At 42.7% G+C, this 16,987-nt stretch overlaps 1 protein-coding gene and 1 pseudogene across 1 annotated transcript in view; both read right to left on the bottom strand.

Moving 5' to 3' along the window:
• Positions 1–245: 245 nt before the first annotated feature.
• BPIFC (BPI fold containing family C) overlaps positions 246–16,987 on the bottom strand; it is a 55,164-nt gene continuing 38,422 nt past the window's right edge. The window contains exons 15-18 of the mRNA XM_030856142.2: positions 4,075–4,117; positions 2,485–2,548; positions 1,644–1,720; positions 246–777 (exon numbers count right to left, since the gene is read on the bottom strand). Of these exons, the coding sequence (XP_030712002.2) occupies positions 613–777; positions 1,644–1,720; positions 2,485–2,548; positions 4,075–4,117 (349 nt within the window). The 3' untranslated portion in view covers positions 246–612. The remainder of the gene's footprint in view (positions 778–1,643; positions 1,721–2,484; positions 2,549–4,074; positions 4,118–16,987) is intronic.
• Positions 8,433–16,498, bottom strand: LOC132597939 (pleckstrin homology domain-containing family B member 2 pseudogene; annotated as a pseudogene).

Raw genomic sequence — 16,987 nt, 5'->3', positions numbered from 1 at the left:
ATCTAAAGAGACAACATATTCCCTTTTTAAATCAAGGACTTAAAATTCTTGAAATTCTTGAATTCTGTACAAGCTCAGTTTGTGTTAATGTTAAGGACACTAAATCTTCTTCTTACCAGTCTTATTTTATTAAAAAAAAAATCTGGGGCAAGAAAATTTGCAAATAAAAAGGCAAAATTGACATTGATAGCAAACAATTTTAATTAAATACAGGGGACAGTAACAGTAAATATAAAACATAAAATCCAATATGCAGGGAGGGGGGAACTCTAGAGAGCTGAAGGGGCTGAAGGGATCTCCGCTGATAACAACTGATGCAAATCTGTATTTGAGAGTTTCTCATGCACCTCCTTAGAAGTACATGCCTCACTCTTGGCCCCAGAATCTCACAGACACAGGAACATACAACATGCACTCAAACATGAACACACATTCAAACATATACCCCTCCACACACATGGGAACACACACATCCTGACTGAGCCCTTTCACCCAGTTTGCCTCCCTCTACATCCATGAGGGCTTGAAAAAGAAAACTTCCAGCAATTCACAATGGCTTTACAATTCCTGTGTGTACCACTTTCCTGCTCTGGCTTTACAGGAGCTGTGGGATTAAGGGCGATTTACTTCCTGGAGTGGACTCCAAACAGGCAACCAAGGGGCTGGCTTCCCCCTCCACCGTCCACTTATCAGGTTCAGAGCTTCCCAACCATGGAAACTTGACTGCTGCTTTAAGGACGTTTTATACTTCAGGTCAGTGGAAATCAAAAGGAAACCCTGAAAAGGATGCAACAATGAAGATGATATCAAACTTGGGGCACCTGGAGCCATAGGATGTCTGAGTTTGCCTGAGGGGTTGGGGAGATGTGGTTTCTTTACCAGGTCCTACTGTGCAATACCCTTCCTAACCCCTGTCCCCCTTGTGAGTGCCTCAGACATAGGAACAGGCCATTTTGGATTCTTGTCACCTTATGTGACTTAAGCAGTTATAGAAAGGGACATGGGGAGGGAAGAGGGAGTGCAGGGTAGTATATAGGATTGGAGAACTCTGTCAGAATCTTATGTTCACCTCCCGAAACCAAAAAGCCCCAGAAAGGAAGAAACAAGGTATTCTGAAGTTTGTTAATAATGATTAACCAGGAAACAGCTCACAACAGATCCCTGAACCCAGAGGAGGGTCTTTGGTTCAGGCAAAAGTTTACTGACTGAGAGAATCAGAAGAGTCAGTCTAGTCTCAGATATGCCCTTTTCCAGGACACAAGCCACTTCACCTCTCTGGATCTTACTTTCCTCATCTATAAAATGGGATTAATAATCCCAGCCTTACAAATTGTCTTGTGGAACAAATGAAATACAGTGCACTAGTGCATCTTCTTGTAGTGTGGTGTGAATAAACTTGGCTTCAAAGGGAAATCAGACTTGGTCTGATGGGGTTTTTTTCCACTTTGATCTGATTTTTAAACTCAAGTTTAAGTGCTTTTCATTGTTAATTACGGGCTTTAAGAGCTAAACATCTTATTTATGAAATTCCTCGGGCTGGGAAAAAACAAAGCAAAACAAAATAAAACAAAAAGTAAGCAAAATAAGAAGAGGTATATTTTACTATGAAAAGAAATGGGGCAATTAACATTGACAATTCTTACCTCAAGAACTTCAATATCTGAATTGACGAGTGAGATTTTGTGTGGATTGGGCAGAGGAAATCCTTGCTGCAATTTTGCTAAAATATAGAACAAGATGTAAAATAATTGGGCATGGGCATGGAAGATTTAGTAAACCTTTTAGTAAGAGACTAACAAGAAACTTTTTGATAATTTATCTTTCCATTCTTCCTGGTTCTGTGTCTTCATTCTCTCTGATATGTCCCTAGCATTTCCCTGAAAGAATGGTTAATTAATCTGTGCTTAATAAAAATGCACCTGCAACTATGGGCATTTGGATGGCAGAAAAATGCTGGCAACTTGTCCAATTTGTATTTTGAAAATACCTTAACTAGTGGGTCCTGAGAATATTTTGATCTCCAGTACAAAGCATATTTTAACCAAGCCAAACTCAAGATCCTACAGTTTGTGAACAATTGCAGTGCAGGGAGAAGGCCTAGGATTGTCATTCATTAAAACTGTGTCTGTCCAGATGGTGGTCTTTGCATAAGAACCACAGAGACACCTTCTAAGGATCATCATCTCATTTCTGGTTGACCCAAAGGAGACTCTTGACTGCCTAAGGAGAGTGGTTTTAATCTCCTTAACTCAAACAGAGTTAGCTGTTCTTGCTGAGTCTGCAAGTAGAGTTGCTAACAAGTCCTGGACCTGGAATATCTAACTTCAAAACTGTATCGTCGTTGGTACAAACTCTGTCAATTCTGGTGTTGGCCTCGATTCATAAGAACACATTAGAAGTACAAGCTTCAGGATGGAAAAGTCCCGGACAATCACCAACACTTAGCCAATGTCAGTGTCACATTGTTTCCCAAGAATCCCTTACCATTGGCCAGTGGGAGGACTCCGAAGTGGAGAATGGAAGACAGAATATTCTCAAACCTGAAGACCTAAAATGAAAGGGGAAACTGAATCAGTTGCCGAATCAGGGCATTTTGAAAGCACCACACCTGGTTTGGACATGTACTCTCCCAGTCTTTATCAGGACTGAAAGCAATAATTAGCATCTCCCCATAGAGATACTCTAGCTTTCCAGACACTGAAAGCTATTTTGTGGGAAGCCATTTTACAGGGTTTCCTAATCTTTTTTCCTCTTTGAGGATGGACATTTTGGTTCCTCTCTACAGTAGATCGTGGTGACAACAAATGCAGAGGGACTACATGGTGGCAGCAAACATAACAGCTTAGATACTTATCAGGTAAGATAATCTTGAATGACTAATAGATATTCCAATTAGTAGTCTTCCATTAATTTATTGGGAACCCTGGCCACAGGAGTTTCCTTGTAATATATTATGCTCTATAGCTAATAGCACCACCAGAACATGTAATTTATCTTTAATAAACTATGGTAGTTGTATAATCTTAGCAAACTGCTGGTTCCTGGGAAGATTTAGGTATTAAAAACAAAGGCACTATGATGAACATCAGTTCATTCAGTGAATATTTTTTAAGCATCCTATATGCTTAGCAATAATAAGAACCTCTTTGAAGCTTAGCAAGGGTGGCTCTGAAGCAGGTGTCCTAGGTTTATCTCTTGTTTTTACCATTTTACTGTGTGATATTGGGAAACATCTCTCTGTGCCTCAATTTCCTCAACTGTAAAATGAAGATAATAGTACTAATCTCAGAGGGTTGTTATCAGGATTAAACAAGTTAATATTATGTAAAATGCCCAGTATATAGCATTGTCATTTTTCAGAGATGTCTACAAACGCTGCCAAATGCCCGTGGAGGGGAAAATTGACCCTCGTTGAGAACCAGCGCTCTAGAACATAAGCGTTGAGAACCAGCGCTCTAGAACATAAGCGTTGAGAACCAGCGGTCTAGAACATAAGCGTTGAGAACCAGCGCTCTAGAACATAAGCGACATGAGGGTAGGGGCACCAATTAGTGATCTGGCTGATCTTCCTGAAGCTTGGGGAGGGGGGTTTCCAAGTCGAATGTTGGGATGACCTCTTCCAGTCAGGAGGTCACCAGGCTAGTCCCTCCAAAGAGGCACCTACACAACCTCCTAAAATTAGGCACCTTGACCTAATTTTAGGAGATGGGTAGATATCCTTTTAAGAGCAAACCTAATCGTAGTCTAATAATTATATAGAGCATCATCCTTTGGTAGTCTGAATCTTAAGTTTAACTCTAAAGGATTATTTTATCCAAAAAATGAAATGTCTGGGTTCTTCTCCCCAATATTACACAGTCTTAACAGTCTTTTGAGTTCTTTTGAAAGTCTTTTTGAATAGATAAAAGTAAATTGGAGAGTTTAATAGTTAACAGGCTTGGTGGATGAGTAGCTACATAAAGAATTTTAAAGTTAAAACCTACAATCAGAGGCAAAGAAAACAATCATCCAGCTACTATATAGGAAAATTCTCATTTTTCCCTGTACGGGGACTCTGAGAGCTCTGATTCCTACCTCAATATTGCTGCGAATGGACTCTGGCAAAGAGAGGCGGAATCTGAAAACAAAACAAAGCAACAAAAACCAATGGGAAAAAGTTAAAGGAGGGAAGACTTAAAAACAACCGTATCGGAAGAAAGAAACAAAAAGGAAAGGGAACTTTTTTTTTTCTTTAGTTCAATAAGCCGTTATTCAAAAAACTACACAAACTTTTAAGAACATAGTGTTCCAGTACATCTTTACCCCTATATTTGCTGCTTAAGAAGAAGAGCAGGGGTAACAGAAAGCTTGGATTTGTAACCAGGATGGGTTGCCCAAGTGCATTTGCTATATGCAACTTACTGTTGGCCACTTGGAATGCAGAACATTCTTAAGAAACAGTTTTTAGGTCTTCTTGCTCTGAACTCAACCATATAACTTCTCCGAGTCAGGCCGGTCCCTTATTAATAAATATGACAATGATGGTGGTAGTGCCACTGCAGGAGGTGGACTATTCTAGGAGCTTTGTAAACATTCAAAAATGTAATATTCATAATGACCCTGTAAGAAACGCTACTATTACTGTCCCTTTGGCAGACAAGAAAACTGATTATCAGAGACGGAAAGTAAATTTCCCAAGTCACAGAGTCAGCAATTGATAGGTGCAGGTGACAAATCTCACTCTATTTGACCCTTAAGTTCTATGCTCTGTCTAGGCCACACCCCTCTGAAGGAGGTATTACATGTATAATTTTTTTAGCGGCTCAGTCAGAACACATAAGGGAAACGTTAGCTGTGATGGCTACCTGATATGAAAGGCAGTACAGTATAATTGTTAAAGAATAGGGACTCTGTAGAATGCCAGAGTTTGAATCCCATGTCTGCCTCTTACTACATAGAATTACGTACTCTCTCTGGATCTTAAGTTTTCTCATCTACAAAATATGAATAAGAATGGTACCTACCTTATAGGACTATAGTGAAGATTGAATGAAATAATGCACATAAAATGCCTAGAACTGTGCCTAGCATATCCTTAGCACTCGATCAATGCTGTTATTATAACTAGGAGAAATGCTAAGAGTTAGGCCAACACATAATGCCCTTGATATTCTTTGTCAAATACAGAACCTTTGCTATAGGTCCCATTAGCAGGGAGTCCCTCACCTCCCCAACACAGCCTGTCCTGATGCTTGATATTTTGTAATTTTCATGATAAAGCTAAAGGCCAACATTGCCTCTTTCCCCATTTTTCCAAGGACCGATCCACAGGTAGTCCTCCCAACATACACACTTGATGTTCAATGAAATAGTAATAGTAATATGAAGCCGTAGTAATCAATAGCAATAGTAATGTGAAACAATAGTAATCAATAGCAATAGTAATATGGAACAATAGTAATCAATAGAATTGTACTATGGAGCAATAGTAATCCACAGGGAGGATTCCTTCATTTTACACATGGGAAAACTGAGTTCCAAAGAGGGGAATATTAATGGCAGATTTGGGACTGGAACACAGATCTCTTGATGCCACCCCCAAGCTCCCTTCCATTATACGATGTTGACTCATCTTGTTTTCCCTATTTAGCTTCCTATGGCTCACTTTTGCCCAGGTCTAGAGTCTTGCTTCTGCATCATCCCTCCAGTGGAACTCCCTGTCTTCAGTCTTGATTCTCTCCATCCATCTTCCACACCATCCCCAGAGTGAGCTACATTTACACGCATGTCTGACGAGGACGTTCTTCTGCTCAATATTCTTTCCTGGTTATGATAAAGTCCTAGTGATTCATACAGCACAGGAGGCTTTCTGTATCCTGACTCCCAGCTGCCTCTCTGTTCTCATCTTTCATTCTCTACCTTGAATTTTTTTTTTAAGGTTAGCAATCATTTAATGTATTAACATTTTCACTTATAAACATACAGTTTGCATATACAAGGAAAAATAGGTTCTGAGGACACAACAGAATACTAGAGACAGGCAAGCAATCAGAAAAAAAGATCAACCTAGGGGGACAAAAGGGAACTGCATCCCATGCTGGTGTCCACATAAACTTGGGAAGCAGAAAGATAGATCACACGGTATCACAATTAATGCAGAAAATAAATGTGGGTCATTTTGTCTCAATGACAGGAACTTCTCCCATGATCCAGATCTTGGGTCCCGGTCTGGCCCGTTTCATGAATGATGATCTGAAACACAATCACGGGTCTCTCCCTTCTCTTTACATCTAAGACCCTGAAGTTAACTCAAGGAATTAAAAGAACAGAGCTAAGAAACAAGCAGACTGGCATGTGTGCAATGTCAAAGGCCAACTAGTTAAAAGTACACATGGAAGTAAAATACTGACTAAACCTGAACAAGTTCCTTCCAACTCACCTAACTTCTTGATTTAGGATTACCTAAGTGTTGGCATCTATGAGAGTTGGGGCCAGGGAAATGAAGTATCTCAGCCCATCTTTATACCGAGCATGCATTTCCTCTCAGGATCAAGTCACTAGTGACATTGAACTTCCAGACTCAACTATAGTTGCCCAGTGGGGCTGGCCCCACTGGGGACAGGGACTGGAGATGCGGGGGAATACGTGTGCCCAAGCTTCAGTCCATAGCTCTCCCCCTTCTGACAGAGGGAAGCCAGGGGAACACAGGGAGACCATCTGCTTCAAGGGCATTTCACTGACATAACTCAGTATCTGTGGTTCCAGTAACTCCAAGTTCAAAATTAATACCCTGATGTAACATTAAAAACTGAGTTTAGTGTTTTGTAAGTAAAGCATACAGCTCAAATAATGATTACCATCTGAACAAAACCATTCTTATTACATACGATGTAAAATAACTAAAGTAACATTTTTAACCATCAAAACCAGTGTTGTCACGCATCACGTCTGGCAAATTTCCACCATGTCAAACATCCAAAGAGATGACAGCCAAGTATACTTCTTTTCAGCTGGAAACAGACTCTCCAGAGTCAACAAGTGCAACAGAATTGACTAGGAAAACAGACCTGTGGTCACCACAAAGTTCATTTGGCATCTGGTTTCGTACGGAGATAGATCTATTTAAGTCTGCCTTAGAGGTGGAGTGCGTTGATCAGTGGAACAAAAGACTATGTATGTAACTGGCCACATAGAATACAAACAGAATTTGTGCTACTAGGAGTGTATTTTATGGAAAATAGGGCCACATGGAATACAGGGGCAGAGACCTTCAATGTGCTAAACTGCCTTTGTAAAAGCACATTTTTTAAAGCATGCAGGACAGAAAACTGGAATAATTGAAGTTTTAAAATTTACATAAATAAAGAAATAAGAAATAACAGAAACGTACGACTCTCAGTTTTCCAGAGCTTCACACATAGTTGGGGCTCAAATTAAATGGTTTAAGCTTCTCTGTAACATTTGAGTCAAGAATAAAAACAAGGCCGGTGTCCTGATCAGGTGGAATAATACCTTGAGCAGGTTATTCATGTCCTTAGGCCGCAATCCCCATCTGTAACCTGAGTCTCCCCAACCATGCCACCCATGGGGGCTGCACGCACCCCAGTGCTTGGGGACAGCCACAGAGCCCCAGTCCTGCACAGGACAGGAAACGGGCTCTTTAACAGCCTTCAAAAGGGTGGAAAAGAGGATCCTCAGTGCAGCCCAATCCCCTGAAACAGCACTGTAACTATGGCTCTCATTCCACTTTCCTCACCATTCTCTTAATATTACTTTCTCAACAAGTAGAAAAATAAGCTATAAGTAGGCTGAAGTGGCAATAAAAATAGTCAAAGTAAACACTAAAAACATGATGCCTCTGAATAAAGCAAATCTACCTCCACATACTTGTTTGTAATTGTTTTGCCTTGTTCAAGTTTTAAATGATAAAGCCCTAAAACGCTGAGACTCAAGTCTACTCCTAATTTGAGATGTTTTCCAAGGATCGCTACCAAAAACAAACTAGTAAAAATAAAATGAAAAGGCATCATTTTAAAGGGGGGGATCTGCCACCCCGCCCATCATCCTGAGCAGTCAGCTTTGCAGAGCCCCAGAGGCTGTGGGCATATCACACTGCTGCCTCAGGAAGGTTCCAGCCTACAACTCCTGAAGTAACGTGCAGCCAGTTCTGGTCTGAGGTTTCAAAGTCTGGCATTAAAACAAAACAGCTGCAGTTCTTCTTGCCCTAATCACTCACTCACTCATACATCACCATGTTACTAGTGTACTACTAAAATAAACTATCCCTTAAGCACTAAGGCCTAACTCTAAAAGGAAAATGGCCTTTCCAAACAGATGTGTTCAAATAAGGTATTCTGAGAGTGCCATAAAAAACTCCTAGAATGAGCCAGTGCCCCCACGTTTTAGCTGAACAGCAGTCCAAAGCCTTCTCTGTGGTATTTATATGGATTAGTTATAAGTATGATGTCACTACTTTCAAAAGAACTACTAAAACTATTATTAAAAGCATTTATAACAAACAGAAATGCCCTGCAAAGTATATTATTGCACGCAGGGTATCAGAAGCTATGCACATCCAGGTTCCAAGGACTCTAGGAGACCCAGAACAGAGACCCTAAGGCCATGCCTGTGGCTGCTGCAGCCAGCATGCCCAGCGCCAGGTCACTGTCATTGTCTCAATACCGCTCATGAACGATGACTTGGTTGGCAGGCTGCCGTCCATAAAGTCCTGCATATGGGTACTGATAGGGTACAGCATAAGCCTGCCTGTTTGCAGCATAGAAAACTTGAGCTCCTGGCAGGTATGCACCACTGTATGGACCATAGCCATCTGCATCAGGGGTTAGTGCAGCATAGGCGGTGTAAGGAGGTGGGGAGGAAGCCAGGGCAGTCTCATCATGCGTGACTTCTGAGCCAACGTGAGCTGTGTTTGTCCTGGAATCCTGAAGTGTAAATTTCCAGGCCAAGCAATCATCTGTGCTTTCTGCACAAAGACTGATGGTTTTCCCGTCTCGGCAAACAATCTGCAGCAGTCTTTTGCCTTCCCATCTGGAGGCTGAATATCCTGACATTCATGTCCCATGCGGATGTTGATGCAGTCCACTGGCACGTGCATCTTATCCTCTACACTCTGCCGAGTTTGGTCATCATAATAGGTCAGGTGACCATCTGACCACAGGTCAAACCCATTCTCCTTCCAGCGCTTCAAAATAGTGCTCTGTCTCAGCAACCATCCACTCTTCACAAACGCTGTCTTCTCACCTGCAAAGCCTCTGGCCACAGCCGTGCACCGAAGCAGGGCGGGAGCGCCAGGTCACTGCCAGGCTCCTCAGCTCCGACTGCCTCACGCCCTCTACCTTGAACTTTATACTCAGTAACTCCGAACTGCTCAGCGCTATGCTGTCTTTTTCATCAGGTACTATATACCTGAGTTTGAAGTATATTGGCTTCAAAACACATACCAAAAAATCCTGAAAAATTAAAATTAATAAATGTCTACAAGTAACATTATGGCCGCTAGTCACGTTAACTCAACCCGACTCATAGTTAAATATAAATTATATTTACTGTGGAATGCATTTGAATATGTGCAATATATTTTGGGATGGAGTCTCCAAAAATTAGAGTGGGTAAGGCCATAAAGACCCTAAAACGACCTTGAGGTGTTTCCTTGCATATTCCATGATATTTCTGGCCTCCATGCTTTTTGCTCATGTGGCCCCCTCTTTCTAGAATTGCCCTTCTCCTTTCTCTTTGGCTGGTTAACTCCTTTTACTTGCTTAAGATTTAACTCAGGTGTGACCTCTTCCGGGAATCTTTCTGTTATTTCATTTAAGGAGCAGATATTCACAGAAGAGGTAAGTTTGCTTATTATCAGCCAATATCATGTTAGCATGAATTAGCTTTTGAGATTTATTCAAAGTGACAGCTAGGAGTAAAAACCAGAAAGACTGTTAATTCTGACAAGGATCAGAAATGGTATCAGAGGCACCGTGGCTCAAATTGATCTTAGTGGAAAGTGAGGACCAGAATCATTGGGGCATCTTTGAAGGAAGTAAGCTGAGCAGTTGAACAAACATTGGCAGGCACTGCTGGGGAAATGTGGGTGCCTCCCCCTGGTCACCCTGCCTCTTACAATGGGCAATCTAGAGCAATTTAGAAATTAGGTCTGCATAAAATGGAACACACTTGTGAGTTTCCTTTCTTTTCTTTCATCACAACCCTAAGCCATGATTGGTTATCTTAGGACCACCTGAGCTTCCCGCAAACCAACTATCCTTTCCTACTAGGGCCGTATGACTTTTATCTATTTACTAGTCTCTAGGCATATTTACTAGGTTAGTTTACTAAGAGACAAGTCTAACTGCAGAGAAACAGGTGGAGCAAAGAGCAAACTCTTCCCGTCCAGGTTCTGAAAAACACACAAGCTCAACTCAGACCACTAGGTGGCGAACAACTTCACTCCTTTGACATTTTATCCTTCACCTGGCACCTAACCTGTTACTTAAAGCCCTGCTACTAGCAGCTAATTTTTATTACAGAACCACAGAGTAGCTGAGGAGAAAGGGAGCTCAAATATGTCTACCTTGCAGGCATATAAAAGTGTAGTTTATTTTTAAAGCTTTGGAGAAGGTTTACTGCTCTGATTGAAAACCAGAGCTAAAGTGCAAACTTTTAAGCATGGCAAAAAGCCCTTCATAATCTGAGTCAATATAGCAACTATGACATAATGAAGGCCAAGTGGACCAAATCACAGGCATTCACAATGCCATTCCTCCAACCCTGTGGCCATGGCAGACATTGAAAATCAATCCTTGCACTCAATCCCCTATAATGATTGCTTACCTCTTTGCCCTATGACTATAAACTCCTTGTGGGTTGAGATACAGTCTTAATTCCCTCTGTATTCGTGGGACTGAGTACAGAGCATGGCACACTTAGTGCTTAGTGTTCATTCGTTCACTCATTGATTCTTCCAGCAGATATCTATTGAATACCCAGTATACAGCAGCTCTGGGACAGGTACCAGAGATACAAGTGTGAGAAAAACCAAACACACTCACTGCTCCATGTAGCTTACAGCCTAGTGGGAAGGCAGACATTAACCAAATAACTGCACTGATGAACGTTTAACTACAGGTTAGATCAATAGTCTGAAGGAACGAAATACGTTCATTTGCTCATTGAGGCAAATGACTAAGGAATCTAACTTGGTGGATGCAGGAAGGTTTCCAAGAAAGGGCTGTGTCCTTGAACTGACATATGAAGGATGAGCAGAATTAAAAAGGCAAAATGGGGAAGGAAGAGTGGGGGGCTCTGGGCAGAGGGCAAAGGCCCAGTGGAGGGAACAGAGAGTTACGGAGAGAGCACAGTGAGACGATGCTAGACAGACAGACAGCGGTTGACCAGGCTGGGTTTCTCAGATTATGTTGGAATTTTGATGTTTACCCGAAAAGGAATCTGTGGCAGGTTTCTAAGAAGGGGGAGGAGGTCAGTGTTTTGTAAAGATCACTCTGGCTGCAGTATGGAGAAAAGACTGGCAGGCTGAGGAGGTTCCCAGGTCCTTCTTCTATGCTTGGTAATGTGCTAGGCAATGTGAAGAATTTTATTTATATCTATATTTATGAGGGATGGGGAGAAACTTTCTGTACAGGAAGAAGTTAGAGAACAATACAAAGCAGCCTGTATTCAGGTGTGCTTTTGTGGGCTTACACATTACTTGTTGCAGGAATTCTGAGAAGGTGTGAAAAGGTGATGAGACCAGCGAGGGTTGTGTGTGTGTGTAATACGAGGGGGAGAGCGGAAATAAATTGCCCTTTGAGAGAAGCACTCTGTATACTACCATGTACAGGCACCCTACCTTGTCCATTAGCATGTGGCACATATATACAATGGAATATGACTCAGCCATATAAAGGAATGAAATTGGGTCATTTGTAGAGATGTGGATGGACCTAGAGACTGTCATACAGAGTGAAGTAAGTCAGAAAGAGAAAAACAAATGTCGTATATTAACACATATATGTGAAATCTAGAAAAATGGCATAGATGATATTATTTGCAAAGCAGAAATAGAGACAAAGATATAGAGAAGAAAGTATAGATACCAAGGGGGAAGGGGGTGGGTGGGATGAACTGGGAGATTGGGATTGACATATATACACTACTGATACCATGTATAAAATAGATAACTAATGAGAACCTACTGTATAGCACAGGAAACTCTACACAATGCTCTGTGGTGACCTAAATGGGAAGGAAATCCAAAAAAGGGGATATATGTATACGTATAGCTGATCCACTTTGCTGTACAGTAGAAACTAACACAACATTGTAAACCAACTATACTCCAATAAAAATTAATTAAAAAAAATCTGAGTGTTACCCTCACCAGGCTGTGGACCTGGAAGGTAGAAACCATTGTTCTTCTCTCAACTCTTTGTATCAGGAACAGTGCAGAGCACGTAATAGGTGCTCAATAAATTCTCATTGAATGGATGTATGGATAAACAAGCAGATAAAGGATGGGTGGGAAAGTATCTATTAGAATTGAGGTCACTTTGAGGGTGAAGCACCTAAAGCAAAATGTTCATTTAGGGAGTTATGGGAGGTTAGACTGGCTGTCTGGAAAGGTAGGACCAGACATTGAAGAGCTTGAAAACCCTAGGCTGTAGATTTAATCCAATGATGAAAAGTTTTGAGGGGAGGAATGTGTTGAGCCCACTCCAGAATTAAAGGACCCTCTTTATGAGGCAGAGTTCCCCAGTATTTTAACTCCATTGCCTTCTGCAGTCTAGAAATTCCCTAAGTGAGTCTGGGAGAAAGGTAAGAAGTCATTCGGGGTTCCACCTCCGATAGGGGCTCCCCACTGTGGCCTTCCTCTACCCTGGCTTCAACAGTAGTTCAGAGGGAGGATGGAGATGGAGATCAGCCCAGTTGCCACGACTGAGCTCTGCTGGCCTGTCCAAGCACCATTCCAACAGAAACTGAATCCATTCTTCCCAGACTTGTTTCCCTTTCTATTTCTCACCAGATGGCTCACGCTGGGAAATGTTTATCTGCCCAGCTGTGAGAAATGGAGTTGGGTGGTGATACTATCTGCTTGTAGTCAGCTATATTTGCACTCTGATGGTGTTGCATGGGAGGGGTTGCAGGGCAGGTAGGTAGGTGTGTGTGTGTGTGTGTGTGTGTGGTAGTGGGGTGGGGTGCAGTTTGGGAGTATCCAAATCCTCAATCATGGGAATGTAAAAAAAAAGTGTTCCAAGCTCTAAATGGTTGAACAATAATGTGCATTTGATTGCCCTGAGCTTTGCATGCGATTAAGAAAAAGGGTTAGAATTAAGTCATGTGTATGAAGACCATCAAAAGGAAAGTGTTGTTTAATTTGGTCCCTGAATTAGTCTCAAAAATGTCTACATGGACATTTGGATTGAAGTTACCTCCAAATAGACCAACCTGGATTGGAGTTACCTCCAAACAGAACTGTTTGGAACAAAAGCCTCAAATATACAAAGAGCTGTAAGAATCTGGTTTATGGGCCACTCCACAGCTTTTAAGACCCTCCTGACTTGTCATGTCTCTTGGGACCAATTTCTCCCTCTTACTTGGCCAAACTTTGATACTAGAATAAGGAAAGAGACTAAAGTACTACTAGTAGCAGTAACGGATGTTTCTTGAGCACTGATTATGGGCTGGGCGCTGTGCTTTTCATACATTCTCATCTCTACCAATACAACATTCTACACAGGGGCTCTGTTTTGCTGAGGAGGAAAGTTAACTTGTGCAAGGTCACTCAGCTAGCAAATGGCTGAGGTAGAATTCAAAATGAGACATGCTTGACTCCAGAGCCTGTGCTTTTAATTGGACATACACAAAAAGGTCAAGTTTATTAGTAGTACTTCCAGCTTTCTCTTTCTTTATTCTTTCCTTCACTCAGTTCCTTAACGCAATGAGAAAAGGGCTGTGTGCTTTTTCCATTTCAGGACACACAATGCCAGTGTCTTCTCTTTTTTCTATCAATACTTAACATTGAGAAAGGACATCTGTTTCACTTTAACCTGACTCCATGCTTCTAGTTTTCTCCTCTAGGCAAAGGTATTTCTTTTATAAATTGTAGGTCTAAGTCTCATTTTCTAAGACTTAGCTATTCACCACATCAAAGGCAGTACAATGTAGTAAGTAAACAAACACTCATGGCGTTGAAGACTCACTCAGGTTCAAGTTCTAGCTCTGCCATTCAATAGCTCTGAGACTTGCATAAAAAATTACTAATAAATAGAAAGCTCAGTTCAATAGAGTCTGGAGACCAGCAGGCGGAGTTCTCACACCCTGTGACGACAGCAGAGCCCAACAGGAAGAAGGAAGCCTCCTCTTGTTTCCTGGCAAGGACTTAGCTAAAGAAAAGCCATGGACTCTCTGTTTACTACAGCCCTCCCAACTTCCTTTTCCCTCTATAAAAGGGTTCTCCTTCCCTTGCCACGTGGGGACTTGCACAGGGCTCACCATGGTTATAGACCCCAAAATGCAGTTCTCTGCTCATCCCGAATACGTACATCTTCGCTGGGGAGAGATATCCGGCAGTCCATTTATTTTGGTCAACACTTGAGTAAGTTATTTGACCTCTATAAGCTGGAAAATGGGGATGATAAGCTACCTCCAGGATTATTCATTCAATCTACAGACACTTATGGAGCGCTGTGCCGGATCCTGGAGATACAGGGTTGTGAGGTTTAAATAAAGTAATCTATGTGTGGTGCTTGGTACAGGACCAGCAGATAGTAAAGGCTCAATGATAAAGTGTATTTATAAATGGTAGAACAAAAGGCACTTTCTCTAATAGCCATCACTGGACAGGAGACAGGGGAGTGAGGTGTTTTCTGAATAGAGCTCTTGGAATGATCTTGTATAATTGAGTCCTTCCTTCCCCTGGCTGAGGCCAGTCCCCATAATTTTAGATAATAGCCATAGCCATCATTTTTTTTAACACTTAACATGCACTTTACACGTATTAACTTATGTACTCCTCACAACAACTCCCTGAAGTAGGTTTTATTGTATCATTTTATAGAGGAGAAAATGTAGGCCCAGAGAGATTGAGAAACTTGCCTGAGATCCCACAGCTAATGATCCGGGCTGGGACCTGAACCAGCTAGTCTGATTCCAAAGCCCATGATCTCCCCACCTCTCTAAACTCACCACCCTGGATTCGCCTCTGATTTTTGCGTCTCGTGTCTAGGTAGCCGGCCCTGAGCAGCTCCAGAGAGAGACGCCCTCAGACAGGGGACAGTTAGGAAGGCCGTGGTGTTCTGGGGGAGACGTATTCGGAGACCCTGTGTTCCCTGGCTCTCCTCAGGGGTGTTTCACTGGTCCCCGTCCACCTTACACCTTTTCCTGCAGTGTCTCTATGACGTCACTTAAGACCAAACCAGCTCACCCTGAAAAGCAGCTCTGTGGAGCCCCGGAGCGGAGGCATTGGCTGCTGTGGCCCGTGTGGGAGGCGGGGCTACTGCTCTTGCTGCCAACGGCTCAGGCTGCTCTTTCAGCACAGCCTCTGCTCCTTTGTGGTCTTGCTTCTGGGTTTGACTGCCTGAGGCCTGAGTGATGCCAGGCCCACCTGCTTTGCCCCTAGTCTGCTCGCTGCCTGAGGTTTGCTGTAGTACCCACTGCAGGAGCCCCACTCAGACTCAGTGCACGTGACCTGCACGGTGCTCAGAAGGGCTCTGTGCTCGGTTTAACGCCCTGCCGTCTCCATCTTGCAATTCTTCATAATTGTTGAACAGGGGTTCTGCACTTTCATTTTGCACCAAGCCTCACAAACTATGTAGGTGGTCTTGTTCAGACCCTACTAAGGCCTCAGGGCGCAGGCAGCCTCCCCAGCACGGGAATCTAAAGGAGATCACAGGGGTGTTCGGAAGAGACTTCAAGCAGGCAGGAGTTCTAATTTCAGGTTGGTGTTCACAAGGTCAAAGAAGGCTTGTGGACCTCCAGAAGCTGGAGAATGAATTCAAACATTCCTTTGGATGATGTGAATTTAGCAGGTTACCATCAGTTTTCCCAGTTACTCCCATAAATAAACGTAACGCCCACTGTACATGCAGTTTCTTACTGGTAGAATGTTGGAGGTGAGGGTCAAGCCCAATGAAGCAGAGAAGCAAACCTGGTCTCTGCAACTTAAGATCTTTCCTACCTGCCTGCCACAGCCTGAAATCCCCTTCTTATTAAATCCTTCCTTCAGATCCTGCCAGTAAACCAGAACCCCGCTCAAGTGCAAATGTTTCTACCTTCTCAGAGCTTGCTGCCTCAATTAGCAGCCCTGCCCGCATACTCCCCCATCACTCCAGATTGCCAGCTGCCCTTTCCTATAGCCCTTTCCTCTCAGTCTTCAGATAGAGGCCTCCCAGTCCTGCGGCTCAGGCAAACCGCCTTTCAAATTCTCTCCTTTCTCTCGGCCTAGCTCAGATACCGCCAGCTCTTCACCTTTGGTCCTTTCCCTCCTCATCTCCTGCTCTCTGGCTTCCATCCTCTCAACCATTAAAACTGCCATCTCAAACACCACCCATCAAGGTTCAGAGTTTCATCAGCTTTGATCCTCTAGAAACAGGGCCACATATGAATTCTGGTAGCCTGAAGCCTTCAGGAGCCCTTCTTCCATAAAAAAACATTAAAAATTATCTTCGAAGACTGTGTTGTTATAAAGATAAGTATAATCCAGTCTGGATTGTATTTATTTTAAAATTCTTTTTTTTTTTTTTTTTTGCGGTACCCGGGCCTCTCACTGTTGTGGCCTCTCCCGTTGTGGAGCACAGGCTCCAGACGCGCAGGCTCAGCGGCCATGGCTCACGGGCCCAGCCGCTCCACGGCACATGGGATCCTCCCGGACCAAGGCACGAACCCGTGTCCCCTGCAGCGGCAGGCGGACTCTCAACCACTGCGCCACCAGGGAAGCCCCTAAAATTCTCATTTTAAAATATATTAAAACATTTTCATGGGTCCCTGAAGTCTCATAGGC

The sequence above is a fragment of the Globicephala melas genome, chromosome 10, assembly GCF_963455315.2.
Source record: "Globicephala melas chromosome 10, mGloMel1.2, whole genome shotgun sequence".
In the NCBI taxonomy this organism is placed as follows: Eukaryota; Metazoa; Chordata; class Mammalia; order Artiodactyla; family Delphinidae; genus Globicephala; species Globicephala melas.
This window is presented reverse-complemented; position numbering and strand designations above follow the sequence as displayed.